Raw genomic sequence first — 22,378 nt, 5'->3', positions numbered from 1 at the left:
CACTAGCACGAATGATTTTTCGCACATTTGAAAAAGATTTCAAGTGCATGGATTTCAGTTTTATAGGTATTAACGAGGAAGACGGTCCGCGAAGCTGATAGCGAGGATGCAGACTAAGAACTCTTGTACGATTAAGGGTCAAATGGAAGATCTCAAACAACGATTGGGATCTAAATTTATTCGTTCACCCACTAATTTGAAGCCGACTGGCCAAGAAAATAATCTTAAGCCTAGAGAGAAGTAATTTGTCACGTATACATATACATTTAAAAAGATCACTCAAGATTATATAACAATAACCTTTTTCCCCTAATATGCAGAATAGGTGAGGTCCCAGTGCATCCCGAATCCGAGCTTCCATCTGGATGGGGATCAGAGCTTCGATCTGGATGGTGGATTTGATGTTTTCGCCTCCCTAATTAAGCCCTCCTGACATAATGTTACAAGAAGCTGCAACAGACCCACAATGTCCGTCGATTCAGAGCAATTCCATCGATTCAGAGCAATACTATGGACTGGATAAGTTGAAATAAATAAAACGTCAAAATCATACAACACCATTACCTCTCCGTTCCTGTTGAACATTTGACCCGATACAAAGCCACGTGCATTGTGTGCAGTTGGGGTTAGAATCTGCAGAAGCAGTACTAATCTGTTAGGTTTCCCACATGCGTGATGAGATTTTTAGGGCCATTTTCATAAACTTACATCAAACAAAATCCAGTCATCAGCTCGTAGGGGCCGGTGGAACCACATCCTGACAGAAAAAGGTAGACAACACAATTGGAGAAGGCGGTTTAGTTTCCACTATCTAAATTTCATTATCGCTAGAAGAGAATGGAAAAACACCTAAAATTATAGGATGAAGCGACATCATACCAAACTCAAATAATGTTTGATTAGGTAAAGCTTCTTTCATGGTTGTTACTTCTGTAGAGATTTTGGTGCAGAAAAGAGACGAGCAAATACTCACGAATGGTCAAGGCTGACACAATATGTCTTTAAGCCTTTTCTGCGATGAGGGTTCAGGCTCGTGCCCAGGAATATCAAATCTGATGCAAATGCAACCACACATCTACAAAAGCACAATGATCCTTCAAACCTTTCTCCTCTAAGACATCACAAAATCCTATCCAATATTCTGATGAACAAACAGAAAGCAACTAGAAAGCCACTTCAGCATGATTAATAATGTAAGACCACCCAAGAACGGGGAAGCTCAGCCAGTTACTTACCTGTGTAAAGCTTGGTCATCTGATAATTTTCCTTTTGCTCTGAACCAATACCTTACACTGCAAATTCATTGGGGAAACTATTCAGGCAAAGGATATAGATGTGCATGTACTTCCACAAAAATAAAAGGATTCCTACATATAGCTGCTGGAAAGTCTATATTAGAAAGTAGAAAACCCAACCTTGGAGGGGTCTCAGTCTGATTTGTGGCATTGCTAGGCTCACAAAATCGTATTTCTATGGGCCAAGGGATGAATTTAGTTGTGGCCACTTTGTTTCGGTAACTCCTGAAAGAATGAGCAGATAGAATTATTAAACGGAAGTAGTTCGGCCACAAAATATAGTTGATAAACACAGTTCATAAAATCCCAGGACTGCAGATTACATTATGAGTGAAGCACAAATTAAGAATTCCACCCTCTTCTATTAGAGAAGCAGCGAGCAGCTGTTATTTATTAGAGTACTTGAAATCTTACCTTGGTAGGCGAGGATCAATAAGACGCCTTTCACGTAATTGTTCCATTGATAGAAGCTGAGAAATATTTCAGTTCAGTACAGAAAGCAGAAAACAAATAGATATTATACAGGAATAGAAAAAATTGCATTTCGATTACCGTCTCTGGAGCAGGAACTGATGGCATGGTTCCAACCTGATGATCAAATCCTTCTTCCTCTGTCTGTAGAAGCAGTTACCAACATCATGAAGGCATTTTCATGATCTTGTAGGCGATTTTTTCTATAACTATCATTAAAAAGTTTAAATGTGAAAATACTTTTCAGATCAATTTCCGAATTTTCATTGGGGAAATACAAATAAGAAAACGTATATATTATAAAGCAGGCTAGAGATAAATTCTCATCAATACTAAAGCCGATGTTTGTGATTCATGTGCCTCTAATACGGATCACTGAAGGAAGAAAAAATAACACATCACCTGAAATGAAGCAAACAATGTGAATACGACTGTTCCTCTTTGTATTGCCTCTACTCTCCTAGTTGCAAAACTTTTGCCATCACGCAACCGATGAACCTCATATACAATTGGCACTGTAGCAGAATTTACACCAGATATAATTTAATACATATGAAACGAACTGCACTATGGGGAGCAGTATCAGACCCTTTTTTTCCTAGTTTCTGATGATAAAGGGAGAAATTCACTAAAGAGGGTGCCCATGGGTGGTGTAGAACAGACAACGAAGAAGCAGAAGATATATATGCTAAAAAAAGGACAAGAAAGAAAAAAAATACATGCTAAGAATAGGAAACAAGAAGGATAATTCACACCTTAAATCAAAGACTTCAGGTTAAGAAGGGTAACGACTAACATGCTGCCAGATTATATCATATTTGAAAGCATAACACCCAATCCACATCCTGCGTCTTCTGTTGAAACTACTTTACTATCACTAAACATATATAAATAGAGGATTTTGACCACTCCCATTTGAAATTTTGAATATTTGGCAGCTTGTGACTTCACAGTTACCAAAACATGTTGTGTTAAGAAAAGATTCTAGTGTTCTTACTGTTGATGTCTCCCACTAGTAGAAAATAGACATGCAAACTATGGATAACCTTGAGACAATCCACAGTTTTTGACGCTGCAGCTGCCGCCTGCATATAAAAAAATTCTCTAGTGATAATCGTCATTAATAAGCTACACTATAGGAAAGAGACGCAGCAATCTTTTCTGTTAAGTTAGGAATCAATCCATTTATTAATATTGAGTTCGGAAGGTCTATGGTGCAATCATTTCAAAAAGGTGACACCATACGATCAAAGTAAATTACTTGGATTTTACTAGAATACTAACAAATGAAGTAAATAACACCGACTTCAAAGTAAATTATACAGATTTCACAGTAAATTCACAAATTTCGAAGTAAACTACACAAACTTAGAAATAACTTACACAGATTTCAAGGACTTTTTCCTTTTCTTTTTAGTAAAAGTACTTGGTTTACTTAAAACTTGTACCAATTTATTTACTTGATTGTATGGTGCAATAATTTTTGTTGATCCCACCATACAATCTCCTGAGAGCAGGCAAGATTAAAATTTCAGATATTGACAGACAACTGCATCATACTAAAATAGAGCAGAAAATAGGGGGTTTTGTGGTTTGCTTGGTGGGGTTGAGTGTGAAGCGAGGTTAGAGGTTACTCATGCCTGTGCAATGAACTGCCCACCAAAGACCTTTCCAAATGTTGGAGCATCTGGCAAGGTGAACCCTTGGAATATATTAACCTAACATAGAAACAAAGAAAATGTATCAAAAAGCAGTCCCAATTTTACTATCTAAGCTAGAGGCATCGAGCAAACCTAGGGTCAGAAAGACTACCTATTAGTTATGAAGGGATATGAGCTATAAAACAGAAACTCATTAAATAGAAAATAAGAAAGACGTTAGACTCTCGATAGATGCAATTGACTGGGAGTGTTTGAACAACTGAAGCAATGGCATTACCACAATTTTAAAAAATCAGGTCTTCTCTCTCATCTCTGGCAATTTACCCTCCTGACATAATGTGAAAAACCAGATATGTGGTGCATTTTGACTAGAACTTAAACATCAATAATAAAAGTGCAAGCAGGGAGGTGGGAGTAACAAACAGTTTAACATACAAAAAAGTGAATGTTTCATTCTGTTCTAGGTGAGTTGTTGACAATCTGAGACACAGTGGACCAAACAAAAAGGGGGAAAAGAAATACATGCACAGATGCTTCATGACACCTGACAAACGTGAAAAGTTATCTCCAAGATGTTAAATACCTCTATTGGCTCAAGGTGTAGAATCTGCTCCACCAGTGACCGTTTTTCAATTTGTTCATCTGCATTCCAAATTGATTTTGTCTGAAGCAAAGTACAATGCTCAAGGGGTAGCACCAAACAGGTCAGCTGCCAAACACCATTTAGAGGTAAATCTCTGAATTTATAGCAGCTCTGTCCATGCTTCACGTATAAAAGGAGTCAAATAGAAGAGAGCAACTACCTTTGATAGGGCGATCACATTGGCCATGTGGACAGTCGTGGCAGTACCTGTAGAAAGCAGTCAACATTACACATTTGGCATACCTTTCCATCCCCGAAACTGGATTTTAGTTGAATTAATTATTTATATTCAACCCTGTCTAGAACATTTACTGCATCCTCTTACCAAGTACAAATAACTTGATGGATAAAAATCAAGAGCTGACAGATAAAAAACGTACATGAGAACAAACAAATTGTCACATTAGTGATCTCAGGCACCTTTACAACTTGCGAACTCTTTAATTATAAGTCATAGCCATGTTCCACAAGACAGCAAAGTTTCTCAGTTTATTCCTCAGCTACCTTGAGCACGCGAAATTGAACTCGTAGGCAATTGATTCAGCCATGGAATAATCTAATACAATGACAGTAAAACAAAGTGGACATCGTAACAAAAGATGATCTCGCCTTTAGGAGGAACCAGGAAAAACTTGATCTTACCATGACCAAAGTAATCATACTTGCTCAAGTGAAAATCAGGGTCCTCGGAATCAACAAGTCCAGAGACCTCCGCCTGTATAGCATTACACTTGAGCCCTCAGACCCTATATGAGTTAATGTACTCATGCATTGCCCCAAACTAGAACAAGCGCACTGACCTCCCCTTCCCAGATGAAATACAACCCTTCTCCGACATCTCCTTCGTGGACCACGTACTCTCCTTCCCCTACAAATTATCAAAAAAGACCAAATTTCGATTGAAATCATCACACGAGTCCGACCATTAACCAACTGATGAGGTAGCTAAATCGAGAAGGTTTGAGCGTCACCGTAGTGTCTGACTCTGACGGCTTCGGCGATCTTCTGGAGGGACGATCTCGGAAGTTTCTGCAGCAGCGGGACCCCGCCTAAGAACTCGATCACTGTCATTGGCAACAACAATATAACAGGTAAGCTCAAAATAAGGGAATTTGAAGTCCAGTGCATCCCTCGTGTGGAATTTTAGATCAGAAAATCGCCGTCTTCCCCTCGTCACCATCTTCAGCGTCAGAGCAAACCGAGGAACAAAAAAAGAAAAAAGAAAAGGGAGGCTAAAATGAGACAAAAAAAAGTTAGGGTTTCATGGGGGGAGCGAAATTGAAACTGACCTGATTGGATGTCCATTGATGAGTAGCGCAAGTGGAGCTAATCGCAGGTTCAATGATTAAAAGGCTGATACGCTCTTCCACTCTTCTTCCATCTCAACCTCTCGTCTCATTCATGGCAGGCATACAAGCGCACGGCGGGGGCGGGGGGGGAGGGGGGCTGTGATCCGGTGCTTCGCGGAGTACTGAATTTGTCCAATAAACAGCACAGAAGGGATAGAAAGGTTATTAAGTGATCGTATATTGTGATATAACATGAGAAACATCAATTGAATTATAATAAATTAAATAATATGTATTAATTATTTAATTATTTATAATAAAATTTTTAATTACAGTAATTTTATCAATCATTTTCTATCACATCATTATAAAATAGGATAATTTGTCGCTGTCCCACTGGGAATGGAAAGTGTTGACGAAATTCGAAACAGACAAACAAACGACCATGTGGGGACACGACATGCATGCAGCTGTTTTTGACAACGTGATTCATTAAAAATTAAAAATGCTTTTCTTGCGAGGACCTACCGGCCACAAATCAACTTTTCAGGGTGGAAAAAAGAAAAAGCACGCATGGTATTTCATTTATGAACATAAAAAAAGTAATAATTTTGATTCATCGTATTCATAGGCTTAATGACCTAAAAAAATCGTGAATTTTATCCCCATTTTCTTTACTTTTACACAAACTTTATCTTCGACAATAAAAGTCATGGACTTTGAGTCTATAATTATGAACTTTGATTTTTTTTTTACTGCTAACGTGACGACAAACGATACTTAGGTGACAAATAGTGTTACGTCGCGTCAACAAAAATAATATTAAAAAAGAAGATTGAAGTGTTGATCAAAGAAGGGATGGAACCCGCCGGCCACCCATCCCTTAAGGGAGGATACCAGAGGCTAGGTTCTCCAAAATTAAGAGAATCTCGGCGATCGGTTAAAATCCAATCCAATTGGTTGTTACAAGTTTAATTTTAGATCTTAAGTTCATATGTAAAAAAGATTATTCTATTGTAGAATACAGTGCAGATAAAATTATTTAATTAATTTTAATTAAAATCCATCAATATTCCAAGCAATATAATTCATTTACGATTGAATCAAACCGAAAAGAATTGAATCCAAATCATATATATCTTATAAGAATTGATTTCGAAACAACGATGAAGACGGTTCGGTAGAATTAATTTGCAAATTAAGTCAAATCTATTGAGAAAATGAAGAACTTTTTCTCACCCTATAATCTCACATGTTTCAAATGAAAGTAATATGTATAATGTCATTATGACTGAATCGTGAAAAGAATAGTGTGCAAACTAAGTGAATAGTAGTTATTCGAATTGATGCAAAAGTACATGAACGGGTCAAATCGGTGCGGTGACTGGGTCCCTGCAAATTCCACAGATGATGAATTGTGAAGAATTGTACTTAGCCGGGCGGGGCCATCCCAAGCCCGAGGTCGGTCCAATAGAATAGAAGTGACCCGAATGAGGGCCCACGTCAAAAAATCAGCCGTTCACGTCCGTGGCCTATGAACCCTAACTGGGCTGCAGATCACGAGGCCCAAGCATATGGTCCAGGAGGCCCGTGGGCTATTCAAACTCCGAGGCCCATCGTTCGCCTCATGGGATCCTTAATGGACGTCAAAGTCAACCTCCAGTTCCATAATTCCATGTTTATTTAAGACTGATACGAAGAGTAGTAATTATGCATACCGTTTAAACCTCCATAGTTTTTCTCTATTACCAGTCATTATACTGCGCCGCGCCGCGCCTAATGGTGCCTCGAAGTTTCGACTTTGCAAACTCCATAGGCTTCATAATTGTGTCGCGGCAGTCGCCTCATAACTCGTGGACTGTAATTCTTCAACGACTTCAGCAAGCTGGATGAAAGCGTGACCAGATTTTAGTCCATGGAAAGTTGAGGGTGTAGAATGGTTCAAATGCAAAACTTCTTTTTTTTTTTTTTTTCCCTGGAATGTCAAACTCAAAAGCATATTATTAAGGAGGTTAGATTCTCGGAACCAAAAAAACTAAACCATATAATAAAATGGGTTTGACTTGTAGGTGACAGCACTCTCCATTAAAGAACCCACTTTTTTTTTAAAAAAAAAAAAATTTAATTTAATTATAGCCTCTCCTCTTCAATTGCCCACCTAATCATTCTGTCCTGTTTTAGAGCTCCGGTCATTGGAGTTAGATTAAAGAGCAGCTGTTGATTCTTGCCTGTCTGTGTGTCTTCTTCTTTCTCTCTGATTGATTTGTCTGAGAATTTGCTTTTTGTCGTTGAGCTGCAGCAATTGCAAGTTGTCAAAGCTGGGTTTTTTATTTTTCCAGTCCGTCCACTGTTTAGATGATTGTGACTGAGGTTTGATCATGCACTAGTGAGATTCCTTCTGCCCTGCATATATAGCTACATCTTGGTTTGGTTTCATCGTTTAATGTGAACTCTTGTTCCTCGGCCGATTTCCGAGCTTTCTGTCAAGTGTTGAGGTTTTTAAAGCCTCTTGCGATGTTCTTCCTTCATGTTGACCTCTAGCTCATCAGTCGGGTCGATTTCGATTCCCTGTCCTATCATGTTCGCTTCGTGTTATTATTGCTATAGCAGTCGCGTATGTCGCTCGCTTGCTGTCTTCCGATCGTTGAGACTGTCTACTGCCTTGCGTGCGCCCGCTGGGTGTGGAACAAGTGCCTCTATACAGCCGGCTATGAGAGTGAGAACTGGGGCCCGGCCACTGCTGAGGAATTCGAGCCCGTGCCTCGGCTCTGCCGCTTCCTGCTAGCCTCCTACGAGGAGGACCTCCGGAACCCCATCTGGGCCCCACCTGGTGGATACGGGATTGATCCCGACTGCGTCATCCTTCGCAAGGACCATGAGCGCACCCAGGGCCAGGCCCCACCCTACTTTCTGTACTTGGACCATGATCACTCCGACATAGTTTTGACCATTCGAGGGCTTAACTTAGCTAGGGAGAGCGACTACGCGGTTCTACTAGATAACAAGTTAGGGCAAGCGAAGTTAGATGGAGGTTACGTGCATAACGGGCTACTGAAGGCTGCCAATTGGGTCTTTGATGCGGAGAAGGAAGTTTTGCAGCAACTACTTGTGAGGTTTAATGAATATACTCTTACTTTTGCCGGCCACTCCCTTGGGGCGGGAGTGGTCGCTCTGCTCACAATTGTGGCCATACAGAACCGAGAGAAGTTGGGAAACATCGATAGGAGGAGGATCAGGTGCTTTGCGATTGCTCCTGCTCGGTGCACATCACTGAACTTGGCCGTCCGATATGCAGACGTGATCAACTCGGTGGTTTTGCAGGTATCAATGTATTCCTAGAAATAATGCTGCTGGCAACTTTCTTCCTCCTGTCAACTTTCTTGCTGCTGTAGCGGTTTTGGATTCGGACTTACATTTCCGTATAAGGAAAAAAGCTGAAATGGTTTTGTGGCTGATTCAAATTTTCTCGATAGCTAGGTGCTCATGGTCTAAAGAAGATGTTATTAAAGAGATATCGACTGTAATCAACTTGTTTCGTGAATAGATATGCTGGCATATTGTGGAAAGGCGGCAATCTTGCTTGTGGTTTCCAAAACCCATTCTTATGTGAATTGGGGTGCATCCTAATGAATATATGCGCCTTCATGTGTGATAACAATGACTATCACACAATACATTTATCGTCTGGTGACTTATGCTGGTATTGTTGCTATCTAAATTTTGAATTAATATTACTGAATAATTTAAAAAAGAAAACTGTCGGTATCCTCACAGAATAGTATCTTCGAAATGGAAATGAATTACTAGGAAATCGGTCAAATTCCGTAAGGTTGATCTTATGTCTTCGTACTCCAGTCTGGTTGTAAGCACATTGCCTGCTTCACCTTCTTTTCTGTTCGCATGTCTTTTACTTGTGAATTTGTGGAATTTGTGCTCTCATTTCCTGTATTGTGCTTGGGCAGGACGATTTTTTGCCTCGGACAACCACTGATTTGGAAGACGTCTTCAAATGCTTTTGCTGGTAATCCTTTTTCATGGACCTTACATGTGATAGCCTGCTTCTAGTGCAAGTTTCCGATCCTCTTGTTCTAGTTCTAACGTCTTATATGAAGCTTTGTGGACGTTTTATGAAATCAACCTTATCGTTTTTCTGACCTTCGGTCTTGTGTTGTTTGGGCAGTTTACCGTGTTTGTTATGCGTACTCTGCTTGAAGGATACATGCACTATACAGGAGAACAAGCTTAGAGACCCAAGGCGACTCTATGCTCCAGGGCGCCTCTACCACATTGTTGAGCGAAAGCCATTCAGGTAGATATGGTTATGTTTCCTTCCTCGATGGAAGATCAAAACTTCTCAGTTAATGTGATGATGGTTTACTCTTGGTCTTCTTTGTACATATTATATATAGGTTTGGAAGGTTTCCTCCTGTAGTGAAAACAGCTGTGCCTGTGGATGGGAGATTCGAGCATATGGCTCTCTCTTGCAATGCGACTTCTGATCACGCGGTCATTTGGATAGAGAGAGAATCTCAAAGGGCTCTTGAAGTGAGTGTTCTCGGGATCTGTCATGTCCGATATGGAACTTCAAATGCATTCTGATACTATTCATGCGTTGTATATACGTGTATTCTTGTAATCAGTTAATGCTGGAGAGAGAGAAGGCAATGGACATACCTGCGAGCCAGAGAATGGAGCGGCAGAAGTCCATCGCCCGGGAGCACACCGAGGAGTACAAGGCAGCTCTTCAGAAGGCCGTGGATTTGCATATCCCTTCTGTGTACCCTCCATCCTCTTCCCAGTATGGAACGTTTCAGGAAACCGAAGAAGGGGAGAACTCAAGCGGACTGAGTGGAGAGGCCTCTTCCCTGTCATCCAAGAAGAGGACGCAGAGTTGGCAAGAATTCATGGAGCGGCTATTTGACGTGGACGACTCGGGGCAGATGGTGTTCAAGAAGCCATAGATTTGATTCTTTCCGGCAAAACCTGATTCTTTGATTCAGATTTTGTAATTAAACCAGGTGCAATGTTAAATTGCAATGGCACTCTCCGATAGATGGAATGGGACATTTATGTATATCTAATGCCCTAGTAAAAGTCTTTTTATGAAAAGATGCATCTCTCAGAATCCGAAAATGGAACCCGTGTAAGTTTCAACTAGTTTAGAGACGTCATGCAGATGGGACTGGTGATTTAGGAATTTGATGACAGCACCAAAATAGTATTCACAGTCAAAGGTAGGTCGATATGTTCACTTGACTATAGAATGGAACTCTAATTCTGCTTTCTTGTTTAGTACTTTCATTTACAGAAGCTATATATCAAGTCGAAATCAATCAGCTATTTCTTCTAAAATTTCCTAGACGGTAAGTAGGTTCCGGGAATCCTTCGTCGGGGAATTTAAATCACATACGATGCTTGACATTGTCTGCTCTCTCCTGCTATTGCTTGATATCGACAATTGCCTCCCCTGCAAGAAAAAAGAAGGGATCAAGATCGAACCCATCAGCACTTTCAAGAACTTGCAGTTCCTAATGGCTCTGCATTGAATCAATCAAAAACTTGAACTAGATATAAGGTAAACTACCAGAGAAAAGAGATAACACACCATGCATCCTGTTCAGGAACCGCTCAAATTCCATGAAATTGTGTCTCTCCAGGAGGAGTGGATTGAGTCTGAGGTAGGTGAAAGCTAAGAAATGCCTTCCCTCAGGATCATTTAGGGGCTTAGCACGATTCAATAGTCTGCTATAGCTTGCCCAATCGAAGCAGGGAATGCTATTCTCACTCACCATCGGTAAGCAAACATCCCATGCAGCGTTCATGACCTGATCAAGAAAAAATTGACCATTCATTTATCTTCTCTGCTCGGTTATTTTGTAGAACACAGGTGTACAACGGACATATTCTGTGTATCCTCTTGGAATTTAAGGCAGAAGAATAGTTTTGACAAAATAAAAACATGTTTTTGGTAACCCCCAAGAGTTAGCGCAAGTGGTTAAGACGTCCGTACGCTTTGTGAGTAGTTCACAAGATCGTAGTCAAATCCCCCCTTGCGCACGTAGCCCTTGGTGAGGCTACCCACATATGTGCTTGCACATGGACTTACTTGGATCCATGGGCTTGTGGGGTATTCATGGACCCAGAGAGAATAAATTCCTCGTTATAAAAAAATAATAATAATAATTGGCAAACAGAAACAAGCAGATAAAAAACAAGTGACTGCAAGCTGCAAAAATATATATATTAGCACAATTTCATCCATAAGCTGCATTGGGCACGGAGATTCCAACCCAAGCTCCGGCACCATGTGAAATTTTGAAAGATATATAAGCTAATGTATTTTCTAGCTTTGCCTCTCACATCAAGGACGAAAATTGATAAAAAAGCCACACACACACGGGAAATGGAAAGATTGGAGGAAAATGAGATTTCTCTAAGTTCAAATCCAGCACATGATGTTAACTAGAAAGATAAGCCAACTGATCTTAACTTTGGCTAATTTAAGAATGTGTCGTATTATATACTTAATCGTTTTCTTGAACCAAATCACGGCACTTACTTGCCAGGTCAGCCCATTGGGATCTGCCAGTGCCTCGGTTAACTGAAATTCCTCAGGCTGGTCTGGTGAAGGCGAGTGAAGACAAGGAAAGTTCATAGCAGCTCCGTGCTTCTTTAACATAGCTGCTATTGCAGCATAACCATCTTTATTTGAAGGATTGTAATATCCAGTAGTCAATTCAGCAGCATGACTAGCTGTCCTATACCACCAATGAATACCTGATAACTGTTCGGCAGTTAAAAGAATAACACATAGGGATCAAATACATTTCCAGCGTTTATTCCAGTGATGTCAAAACACAGCATTTCTGATGATTATACAAAAGCAAAGAGTATATTTTCTTCTTTTTTTAGCACCTTTCTTTTCTGAGTTACTCCAAAAGCTCATCCCCAAATATTGGATCAGACAGAAGCTGATTTCTTTACTTATTAGAAAAGAAAATGAAAAGTGTAGCCAGTATTTAAGTATGGCTGGTGCCAGAAGCAATATTCTTGCCACTTTAAACAAGAAAATGCACTGCAGATGTTATGGAATAAGAAACAGGAGATACTGTATCCACCTTAGCAGCGATGCAAGTGCCTTCAAAAGCTAATTTAGCCATGGAAAGGATTCGATCACCATGATCAATCATCATCTGGGAGTACCAACCAAGAAAGAACCTCCCATAGTACCCGTCATAATCACCTCCTTCACAAAAGAAACCGGTTTCTTGTGGCTGTGAATTGTATGAACCCACATTATCTGGTCCTCTAGCCCAAAAGGCCTGTCCCCTTTCATCTGCTGCCTTCCTCAGGCTTTTCAGCATATACTGATCCCAACACTTCAAACAAGAAGGAAAATTAGAACAGTTTCCAGAAAAGAGTTTTGGACATGACTTCAAATGACATTGGCCCCAACCAAAAAAAAAGATGCAAGAAGCACCTACAGATTCAGTCTCCAACTCCAAAGGCAGAGCAATATCAAAGCATGAATATTAGTAAAAAGTGGGGCATATTTTCAGCAAAGATGCAACCCTTTAATGAAAAACAAGTGGGATGAAAACAAAACTGGCCATATAAAGTACAGGGTACTATTGAGAACCCCAGGCAATATTGTTTCTGCTTATTTTCTTCCTTTTTTCTCTTTACCATTTATGGTAGAAAATCCAGAGCAGTACTGTAGTATCTATTTTAAGCATATACAGTTCTTAAAGCAACAAAAAGCTACCCCTGTGCAGCCAAGAAACTTGTATCTATGAAGTCAGATGTCAGATTTTCAATACCTGGAATGCACCTATTCCAGGATATCTCCAACCATGCTTTACAGGGGAAGATGGATATCGCAGCTCTCCACATGGACCTAGTCCAACCTCAATCATTGAAATGATACCATCCTCAAAGTACTCGTTGAATTCTACCCTAAAACTTCTCATGTAGTCAAAGTACACCTACATGATATGACCCATCATAAGATTGATAAGTCTAACATAGCCACCTTAGGAAATTTATCTAGTCTCAGGGCAGAACCGGTCCAAGGTAACATAGTCAACTGGAAATATAACATATTTGACTGCACTTTGCTCCAGTCGACTATGCTTATTTTGTAGTCGATTATGTTATCCTGGACCTGTTCCGCCCCTAAACCGAATAAGCTCCCCTAAACATTAAACGATGTCCCTGGAAATTAAATCAGGTTGGAGTACCTCAATAGCAGTACGGCCTTTCAGAACTCGCTCCTTGTCAACTCCCCAAGAGAGAGATTCAGGGTTTCGTCTCCCCTCTCTATCGGTGAAATATATATCAGGATTGCTGCGCCCGATTTCTGCCACCCAATGAGGAAGTGGAATACAAACATCATCACCAACATTGCCTCCACATGCATGAAATGACATCACTATCTGAGCCAAAATCAATCAGAGAATGGGCTATCAAAGCCATATTAAATATTTAAAAGCATTTCAAAAGCTTATGCATGAATCTAAAAAACAATCCACCAGCACTCCCTTACTCCTCCCATACCACCCACCAAAAGAAAATAAGCGTTAACAATATTAAGATGACACTTACCTGTAGCTTAAGGTTGAGCTCACGGATCATTTGGAATAACCTCCTATAACCATTCCAGTTGTACTCTTGAGGAGCATGAGCCTCTACTATCCCCCACCAGCAATTTACAGAGACACCATCAACATTTATAGTTTTCAATATCATTAACTGCTTAAGTAAGCCATCTGGATCAGCCAACTCGCATTTCAAGTTTATAACACCCAACTGCCAAAAAGAATGATGTAAGAGGGCTTAGGCTGCCAAACGAGTAATCATTTGGCAATAACACAATTTTAAAACAAGACAGCCTCCCTCAACTGGATTTTACGGTATACTAGCAGTACAAATTTATGATGAGTCATGGAAATCTATTAAATTTAGAATATTTAATGAGGTGAGATACTCACTGGTAGCATCACAAAAACAGGAATATAGGCAGTGCCAGCAAAATCACGTTCTGATAGTTTCAAGGGTATGTCAACAATCTGCAAACAAGACAAAAGTAGCATAAAAATGCGTACTTGGCCAATTGAATGCAGTTATCAGTTGAAACCAAGTATAACGAAGCGACTTAGATACAATCGCAAACTGACAAAGGAATGCCCAGTCTAGACAAAAAAAGCTATCTGTCCAAGACAGGAAAAGTTCTTGCCAAAAGATGGAAACACATTCTTGTATCTGATCCAAGAAGATATTGCAAAATACCTGCTTGCCATCAAGAGTATCAATGGAGCAACCAATAAGAGCCTGACCTCCGGTTTGTTCTCCATCTCCCACCATGGCTGGAGTTTGAGGTGATGAATTGGGAATAAAAACTCCTTTCATACGACATGAATTGTATTCAACAGAACTACGATAGCCAGTAGAGACACCTCTAGGGGAAATAGGAGTCGTCTGTTGAGGAATCATCATTTGGGATGATGGTGAAGTATCAACCATAGATGGACCACTCACAGGTCTTGAGGCCTGAAAAACGTTGGAGAGAGATTCTCATGATAAATTGGTAATTGGTAATAAAGACATACATATATATATATATTCTCGAAATTTGTGCAATCTCATTATGAAATCACAAGGTAGAGTTCAGCACCAAACCTGAGATCTAGAAGGGTAGGTCGTGCCATCTGGAAGAACAACCCAGCCTGCTTCCCTAGCTAAAGCTGCAATCACATCATTAATATCAGCCCTAACCCTAAGATTATAGTTCCCATGCCTCCGAAGCCCTGCCAGGATCCTTGCAGTAATCGCTCTCCGATGACGCTCTCTCAGCTTAGTTCTCTCCTTCTCTTCCAGCGGTCTACATCTTCGAGACCCACCTCCTGAGTTACCCACCTGTTCTTGCATCTGTGAGTAACTATGAAAACGGTTACTATTACTCGTGGACCCTATCAAAACATCAACACCGACTATAGGAGATGTAGATAGATGTTTCTCAATGGCATCTTCGTCATCATCGTCTTCTTCTTTCACGTCCATATCTTCGTCCTCATCTTCTTCACTCGCACCAATTAGTTTCTGCAAATCTGTTGCCATTTCTTCACTTACTTCTCGCCCTAGGCTCTTGCTCCTAATCCCGATTTCTTCAAGGAATTATTCAGGAAGTTCATATTTCTGCCTCAAGCACCATGCTTATTGGCCAATCTTTCCCCTCATTTTCGTATTTCATCTGGAAAATATCATAGCCCGAGTATTAAAAACCAGCTAACTCTGGTGTTTCCTGGATGCAGATTGGAACTAATAAATAAGCCAGAGATCCGCCAAAGAATGGAGCAATAACTTTATTCAGCCAAGCATCCCCAACTTTATCACTGAGGATGGGCAAATATTTAACTGGGTCGGCTTAGAATCCTCGAGTATGAATAGCAAGAAGAGGATACACATCTGTTGAAATGAACGACAAAGTTGAATATTCCAATTAGAAGAATGGCCTACATTGACAATGAGTTAGGACAGTTCTAGTTGAAGCTGAGAAATGTTAAGGACATAAACACACATGCATATATATAGATATAGAATTATACGTAAAAGAAGGCTTATAACCGTTACCTGTCCCTTGACAGTTAACTTATCAGACAAACTATCGCTTCGCTAAAACCCAACAGCCATAGAACTACCATGTATCTAATAATTTTTTCAGCTAAAACTGAAAACATTCCCTTGATCGTTCATGGAGCTGAAATTCATTCTTGTTCCCCTGAAAAATCTATCAACTTCCCACATTCTCTTCAATCTCAAGGAAGACAATTGGGATGAAAAAGAACAACTCTTTGGTGCTGCAAAACCTCTACTTAACCTTATCCAAAACCCCTCCCACCTTCAAACGTGAAAGAAGTCACATTTTCTTCCCCGGATGTCAGCTCGTCGTCTTCACCGCAACTCCCGAACCACAGATCCAACTGTATTCCGGGGATTCTTGAGGGGAGCACAATCCCAGCGGAGCTCAGTTCTCCGACGTACTCAGCGGGAAGGGTTGTTCCGGAGCTCCAGTGGGGAAGCTGGGAGGAAACGGGCGGACGGAATCTCTCCGGCGAAGGGCGCGTGGGGCGCGTGGGAGGGCGGGTTAGGGTTTCGTATTTTTTATGTGTTCACGCGTGGGAAGTGTGTGAGAGCTGGGGGTTGGCACGGATCGGGCGTGTGTGGTGTATAAGCGAGCGAGTGGGGATGGAAGGGAACTGGCACGTGCTGCACGTGTCGGGGAGGAGGACATCTGAGAGGAGAGGCTGCACCACAACAATCACGTGACTAGCATGCTTTTCCTTATCGATATCAATATCAATATCATCATCGATAGCAAACGACCTTTGCTTGAGCTGCCGTACCTCATAAATAGTGAAATCTTGGGGAGCCCCCAGTGCTCATGGGGCCGAAACTGTCCAGAGGTGCCGATACCGATGGATGGGGACCTTCCATTAAAGGAGGGCTTTTTGAACAACTAAGTTCAAGGTCGGAAGTCCTTCGAAATTACTTTACAATTACATCACGAATGACAAATGTATGCAATGAGCATTACTGAATTACATGAAACTTACATGTTACGAATAGCTCACGAGTTGCCTCAATACATGCATGATAATGCACATTACGTCTCATTTGTATAGATTTGATCACAATCAATTCTCCTCGTAAAAATTGAACCAATTAGATTATGGATTGAACTTCCTGAGACCAATTGCCTTAGCTTATACAACTTATAAATTACAGTTCGAGATTTATCTGATTTAGTAGATAACAATACAGGTACAGAGCTTTTCGACACTCATGTACAACACAAACTTATTCTGCAAAACTTACTCCACTAATATTGATGCTCTTCCTCGTCAATCGCTGTAGGTTCAACTAAGCAGACAAACGTACTTCGGGGACCTAGCTTCCACGATTAAAGTAGTTCCAAAGGCCATTAGTCTTCATAGCCGATCTTATACATAGGTGTCCTGAAGATACAGCTTCCCTCATTCTGCCCTGAGTTGAAGATCCGAAACGGCTTCCCCTGAGGAGATGGTAACAGCGTTCTTCAGCAATATTGGCTAAAAAATCATTTTTGTGGACTAGCTGAAGTAGCAAAATGATAATTCCAAGGTTCAAGTATGTGACCGATATAGATGAGAAACTTTTGCACGTATAGACAAGTAATCCCTACTGGGGGAAGCGCTAGATGAAGAGCTAAAAGCTAGGTATTACCATGCATCCTCTTGACAAATCGTTCAAACTCCATCAAGTTGAGTCTCTCCATGAGAACCGGGCTGAGCCTAAGATACGTGAAAGCAGATAGATGCCGCCCATCCGGATCATTCCTCGGTTTAGCATTTTCTAAAATCTTGTTATAGCCTTCTCTATCATAGCATGGAAGAGCATTCTCACTAGCAACTGGTATAGAAACATCCCATGCAGCATTTAACACCTAAGAGAAACAAGGAAGAAACAAATAGAGGCTGCTAGTTCAGAAGCCGTATCCAAAGTAATCCGAACATCTTCAATTTCATGCTCTCCTGTTTGCCAAGCAACTATCCAGCAGTTTGGATATACACTGAGAGAAAGGATGGACCAGCTTGCTTACCTGCCAAACTAATCCCTCGGGATCTGCCAATGCCTCTGGGAATCCCTCATGCTGGTCCAATGTGCGAAGTTCAACACACGTGAAGTTTAGGGCAGTTTCATGCTTCTTCAGCATTGCTGCAATTGGGGCATAACCATCCCGATTGCTCGGGTTGTAGAACCCGGCAGTTAACTCAGCGGCATGACTAGCTGTCTTGTACCACCAATGAATTCCGGATAACTGGATTAAATTCACAAGCATGAAGTCAGTTCAGAGACAGCATTCACAGGAACCAAAAAAGGTTCACAGGCTAAGACACGAGATGGCCAAAGGGACATAGCAACTCACTTTTGTAGCCGTACAAGAGCCTTCAAAAGCCAAATTAGCCAGAGCAAGTATACGATCACCATGATCAATCAAGACTCGAGAATACCAGTTGAGGAAGAATCTCCCATAGTAACTGTCATAATCACCTCCATCACGAAAGAACCCAGTCTCATGGGGTCGGGAATTATAAGAACCTGCATTGTCTGGTCCTGTCCCCCAAAAGGAGTGTCCCCTCAGTTCTGCTGCCCTTTTAAGACTCTTCATCAAGTACTGATCATAGCACTGCACCGAACCAAGTAATGCATCTAGTAACTGAAGAGCAAGCTAAAGATAAGGGAGGCATCTCCAGTGGAATATTTGATGATGAGATATGAGGCAGTACCTGAAATTCACCAATGCCTGGGTATTCCCAACCATGTTTTGCAGGATAAGAAGGGTAACGCAGCTCCCCACACGGACCAAGTCCAATTTCAATTTCTGAAATGATTCCATCCTCAAAGAACTCATCAAATTCAACGCGGAAGCTTCTCATGTAATCAAAATAAGCCTGCATTATTTCACCTATATAAGGCCGTCAGGCAAGTATTAAGACTGACCATCATTCAATGAGCAGCCTTGAACTGAAATTCAGTGACGTCTTAAGTTTGTTTGCCTTCATCAGCGCCACCAATGTCACTTTCCCGATTCTGTGAGAGATATCATTTACAACACTATGCAGAAATTCTCTATGATAGCCTTGTTGAATCACGCAGGCTTGTATAGCTGTGCTTTTAAATCTTTAATACTTTTTGCATTAATAGGGGGATACCAAGGTTCCGTTCCATCCTATCGAGATGTATATGGTCTTTTCAACCGTCTAAACCTTATTCTACTAGATGTGGGTAGAGTAGGGATAAAAAAATTCGCTTTCTCAAAATAGAATTACTTTACACTATCTGCTTGACCTTTATCCCATTGTCTCAAATGATACAGTTAATTCGGAAACTTATGAAGGATTCGTGTATGCTCATGGACACATACCTCTACAGCTGTCCGACCTCTCAAAACACGTTCCTTGTCAATGCCCCATGTGAGGCATTCAGAGTTGCGCCTTCCATCTCTGTCCGTAAAGAAGATGTCAGGATTCATTTTACCAATTTCAGTTACCCAAGATGGGAGTGGAATGTGCACATCATCACCAACATTGCCACCACATTCATGAAACGACATCACAACCTGCAGCAATTCATCATCTGACAATGAAAAGATGTATTTGGATTTAATCAAGATATTCTAGAAAAACTTTAAATACCACCACTTAAACAGGACATGAATTTCTATTTCCTAAAAGAGTAGGAATCTTTGTCTGGAGTGCTCCTATCACTGCATTGCATCTCAACGTGGCATATCACTCATCAAACACAAGTTAATTTCATACATCTCATTCACTCTTAAGATGCTGAAGTACTTCAATTGCTCCAAGGGCTCACCTGCAACTTTAGCTTCAGATCCCGGACCATCTGAAATAGCTTTCTGTAGCCCTTCCAGTTATATGCTTGTGGAGCAGCTGCCTCGACTATGCCCCACCAGCAGTCAACCATGACCCCATCAACATCAACAGACTTCAATATCTTTAGCTGATCTAGCAGACCATCAGGATCAACCAGCTCACACTCCATGTCGATGACACCAAGCTGGCAAAGAAGAAAACCAGACACGGTTAAAGTTCAGACAAAGACCTCTACTGATGATTGTAAACAAGCCAACAAGGGCAACACTAAATCCAACAAATCACTCTAAAATTGAGAACTTGATCGGCTAATTCGCATTCACTCCTAAGGAACGAGTCCATAAAATTGCTTCAGAGAACTCACTGGCAACATCACATAAACAGGAACATATGCCGTGCCTGTAAAATCTCGTTCCGGTGCCTTTGGTGGTCGGTCTACAACCTATCCAAGAAACGACATAAGACCAACGCAGGAAATAGTTTTCCTTCAATGTAATAACTGCAGAATGACGACAAAGGTCAGCAACAGGCTGAGTTCCGACATGTACCTCCTCCCTGTCGTCAGCGGCATCTAGGATGACATCAGCGAGGGCGCGGTCTTCGTTACTGTCCCTCACCGTCGGTTTATCCCCCGACCGAGCAGTGGAAGCAACGAAATCGGCCTGGGAACGATTGCGAGAGCGCTTGAACGAGCTCCGGGACCAACTGCTGCGAGCAGCTCTGACAGAGCGAGGGAAGTTCTGGGTCACCGAGTTTGGCGATAGCAGAGCCAGTGCCTCACAGGGGAAAGCACCACGCACGTCACTGAAGATGTGACGTGATGAAAACGCCATTATCTCTGGTATGGAACAGAAGCCTGAGAGCGGGGGCTACGTTTCAGCTCAGGTCGAGCAGAGAAGAGAGGAACATCGGAGAAGGAACTGCCAGTTGAAGAAGAAGTCTGCAATGGAGAAGTTCCACTTTGCTCATCTCATCTGCTGCTGCTGCTTCTTCTTCTTCTTCTTCTTCGTACTCCTTCGTCTTCTCGGGGAGCCAAACGGCAATTTGCGGGGGCATTGGGTGCCCGGCAAGGGAGCCCCGGGCAAACTTTTCGGTGGATCCGATAGAAATACATTCTTTTACAATAGGGAAAAATCAAATTTGATCCTAATTTTTTTTTTAATCTTAGTCCTAAGGCTGAATTTCATCGTCAATCTTTTTCGCGCGATATGAGTTTAGTCTTTCTGTCCAAAATTTTGTCCATTTTCCCTTACATGTATATTCGTCAAATGAGAGTGTGTCACGTGCGCGACAGATCACAACTACTATAAATCTGTTGTTATAGAGCAAATTCGATTCTTTTTTTAATCAAATCCGTAAATCAGACTAAGGTATTTTTCGTTCTTTTAGGATTTCAACCATCTGTCGGTGTGTGAAACGATGAAAGAGAAGTGATGGCTGGAATCTTAAGATAACCAGAAATATCTTAATTCGGTTTATGAATCCGATTAAAAAAAGAATCGGATTTACTCTATAAGAATCGGTTTAGAATAGCAGTGATCTGTCGCTCACGTGGCGCACTTTCATTTGAAGAATATACATGTAAGGGAAAATGGACAGAATTTTGAACAGAATGACTGAACTCATATCGCACGAAAATAGTTGAGGATGAAATTCGGCCAAAGAAAATGTTTGAGTACCAAATTTGACCTATCCCCTTTACAATATTATTTTGTGTTGGGAATATGTCAATCCAGTCCCTCCCTTTCTTCTTCTTCTTCATGTTGTTTTTTATTAAACGCAACCCATGGGCCTCATAAAATTATTTTTCAATTACAGGAAGCCCATGGGCCCCATAAAAGGATAAGAGTGATCTTCGATTTTAGGTGAAAGTGCACTCCTGGATCCGCTGCACTAATTTCCCATTCTCTTATCCGTGTCGTTATTTTATATGTTTCATTTTTTAATAATACCCGTATTATAAAATTAAATCCTGACTGACCGTGTGCCCTCATAGAAGCAACTGATAGTATCGCCCCAGCCCACACAGCGTGAGCCAGTGCAATGTGCCAAGTGATTTGAAGTTAGTCCAAGAAGTTTTATCATACAAGTCCCTCATCGAACAAATAATGGCGTGTTGTTACCCGAGATAATGAATGTTTATGAGGGAGTTATTCGGATTGATGAATCCTAAAGAAAGATTTGCCGGCCCAAAAGGGCAACTGCTTTGCCTGGAGAATGGGAAGCACGTCTACCGTTTTCATGAATTTATTTTTCTGAGACCTTACCTAACATGTATAATCTGCAGGCACCCTGCAATTCGCTTCTTTGTTTAAAATCATGGACGAAATTGTATTTCGGCACATAATCCAAGCTCAAAAATCCTCGAAAAAAGAGTCGATGAAGATAATTCGCATGGGCAACTTGATAATACTATACTGTAGTTTTCAAACAGTAAGCATGCGAATGCAAGTATTTGCACAAAGAAAAAAGAAAATTTTCTCAATCAAACTATTGTTTACAGACATTTACTAATTCTGTAGTTTATAATATATATATATATATATATATATATATATGAATGTATATATACATATATACGCACGTG

The 22,378-nt window shown here is 40.9% G+C and overlaps 4 protein-coding genes across 12 annotated transcripts; 1 reads left to right on the top strand and 3 right to left on the bottom strand.

The window, feature by feature from the left end:
• Window positions 1–107: 107 nt before the first annotated feature.
• On the bottom strand, window positions 108–5,525 carry LOC116204292 (acyl-CoA thioesterase 2). 2 transcript variants are annotated; one of them, XR_004156344.1, is made up of 17 exons: window positions 5,360–5,525; window positions 5,042–5,134; window positions 4,871–4,938; window positions 4,713–4,785; window positions 4,231–4,277; window positions 4,011–4,136; window positions 3,407–3,484; window positions 2,764–2,851; window positions 2,169–2,281; window positions 1,848–1,910; window positions 1,710–1,765; window positions 1,416–1,520; window positions 1,236–1,292; window positions 880–1,075; window positions 709–757; window positions 565–633; window positions 108–450 (listed from the first exon to the last, which is right to left on the bottom strand). XR_004156344.1 is itself a non-coding variant. In XM_031536385.1 (17 exons), exons 1-17 carry the CDS (start codon window positions 5,373–5,375, stop codon window positions 373–375), a joined length of 1,281 nt encoding a protein of 426 aa, XP_031392245.1. In that variant the 5' UTR covers window positions 5,376–5,520; the 3' UTR covers window positions 108–372. The 2 variants fall into 2 exon arrangements, 1 of the variants encoding a protein (XP_031392245.1); XM_031536385.1 differs by having other exon boundaries at window positions 974–1,075; window positions 5,360–5,520.
• A 1,955-nt stretch (window positions 5,526–7,480) lies between these two features.
• Window positions 7,481–10,468, top strand: LOC116204288. The gene is made up of 5 exons (XM_031536376.1): window positions 7,481–8,680; window positions 9,322–9,380; window positions 9,540–9,668; window positions 9,769–9,904; window positions 10,000–10,468. The coding sequence occupies exons 1-5, from the start codon at window positions 7,976–7,978 to the stop codon at window positions 10,318–10,320; spliced, it is 1,350 nt and encodes a 449-aa protein (XP_031392236.1). The 5' UTR covers window positions 7,481–7,975; the 3' UTR covers window positions 10,321–10,468.
• An 80-nt stretch (window positions 10,469–10,548) lies between these two features.
• LOC116204286 (beta-amylase 7) lies at window positions 10,549–16,585 on the bottom strand. Of its 7 annotated transcripts, none has more exons than XM_031536373.1 (12): window positions 16,257–16,585; window positions 15,038–15,823; window positions 14,815–14,908; window positions 14,648–14,724; window positions 14,350–14,427; window positions 13,964–14,167; window positions 13,600–13,794; window positions 13,180–13,344; window positions 12,478–12,738; window positions 11,919–12,143; window positions 10,944–11,184; window positions 10,549–10,826 (listed from the first exon to the last, which is right to left on the bottom strand). In XM_031536373.1, exons 2-12 carry the CDS (start codon window positions 15,473–15,475, stop codon window positions 10,798–10,800), a joined length of 2,007 nt encoding a protein of 668 aa, XP_031392233.1. In that variant the 5' UTR covers window positions 15,476–15,823; window positions 16,257–16,585; the 3' UTR covers window positions 10,549–10,797. The 7 variants fall into 7 exon arrangements, with proteins under 7 accessions (XP_031392233.1, XP_031392229.1, XP_031392226.1 ...); XM_031536369.1 differs by having other exon boundaries at window positions 14,648–14,908; window positions 15,038–15,608; window positions 15,720–15,823; window positions 16,236–16,584; XM_031536366.1 differs by having other exon boundaries at window positions 14,648–14,908; window positions 15,038–15,608; window positions 15,720–15,823; window positions 16,257–16,584.
• A 471-nt stretch (window positions 16,586–17,056) lies between these two features.
• LOC116204287 (beta-amylase 2, chloroplastic) lies at window positions 17,057–20,888 on the bottom strand. Of its 2 annotated transcripts, XM_031536374.1 has the most exons (9): window positions 20,340–20,888; window positions 20,156–20,233; window positions 19,772–19,975; window positions 19,323–19,517; window positions 18,685–18,849; window positions 18,324–18,584; window positions 17,997–18,215; window positions 17,621–17,840; window positions 17,057–17,429 (listed from the first exon to the last, which is right to left on the bottom strand). In XM_031536374.1, exons 1-9 carry the CDS (start codon window positions 20,622–20,624, stop codon window positions 17,392–17,394), a joined length of 1,665 nt encoding a protein of 554 aa, XP_031392234.1. In that variant the 5' UTR covers window positions 20,625–20,888; the 3' UTR covers window positions 17,057–17,391. The 2 variants fall into 2 exon arrangements, with proteins under 2 accessions (XP_031392234.1, XP_031392235.1); XM_031536375.1 differs by lacking the exon at window positions 20,156–20,233.
• Window positions 20,889–22,378: the final 1,490 nt, after the last annotated feature.

Source organism: Punica granatum, chromosome 4 (assembly GCF_007655135.1).
Source record: "Punica granatum isolate Tunisia-2019 chromosome 4, ASM765513v2, whole genome shotgun sequence".
NCBI lineage: Eukaryota > Viridiplantae > Streptophyta > Magnoliopsida > Myrtales > Lythraceae > Punica > Punica granatum.
The sequence above is the reverse complement of the archived record's forward strand: the minus strand, read 5'-3'. Positions and strand labels throughout refer to the sequence as shown.

Bases quoted from the DNA above. Each gene is read 5' to 3' on its own strand.
- LOC116204292 (XM_031536385.1), bottom strand. The intron at 4,939-5,041 runs GTGACGCTCAAA...GATAATTTGTAG, and splicing joins CGTCAGAGTCAGACACTACG to GGGAAGGAGAGTACGTGGTC. The intron at 1,521-1,709 runs GTAAGATTTCAA...TCATTCTTTCAG, and splicing joins ATTGATCCTCGCCTACCAAG to GAGTTACCGAAACAAAGTGG.
- LOC116204288 (XM_031536376.1), top strand. From the start codon at position 7,976: ATGTCGCTCGCTTGCTGTCTTCCGATCGTTGAGACTGTCTACTGCCTT. The intron at 8,681-9,321 runs GTATCAATGTAT...GTGCTTGGGCAG, and splicing joins TCAACTCGGTGGTTTTGCAG to GACGATTTTTTGCCTCGGAC. The intron at 9,381-9,539 runs GTAATCCTTTTT...TTGTTTGGGCAG, and splicing joins GTCTTCAAATGCTTTTGCTG to TTTACCGTGTTTGTTATGCG.
- LOC116204286 (XM_031536369.1), bottom strand. From the start codon at position 15,475: ATGGCAACAGATTTGCAGAAACTAATTGGTGCGAGTGAAGAAGATGAG. The intron at 13,345-13,599 runs GTACTCCAACCT...CATATCATGTAG, and splicing joins AAGGCCGTACTGCTATTGAG to GTGTACTTTGACTACATGAG. The intron at 12,739-13,179 runs GTATTGAAAATC...TCTTGTTTGAAG, and splicing joins CTGGAATAGGTGCATTCCAG to TGTTGGGATCAGTATATGCT.
- LOC116204287 (XM_031536374.1), bottom strand. From the start codon at position 20,624: ATGGCGTTTTCATCACGTCACATCTTCAGTGACGTGCGTGGTGCTTTC. The intron at 18,585-18,684 runs GTACTGCCTCAT...GGTTCGGTGCAG, and splicing joins CAGGCATTGGTGAATTTCAG to TGCTATGATCAGTACTTGAT. The intron at 17,430-17,620 runs GTAATACCTAGC...CCATCTCCTCAG, and splicing joins ATTTGTCAAGAGGATGCATG to GGGAAGCCGTTTCGGATCTT.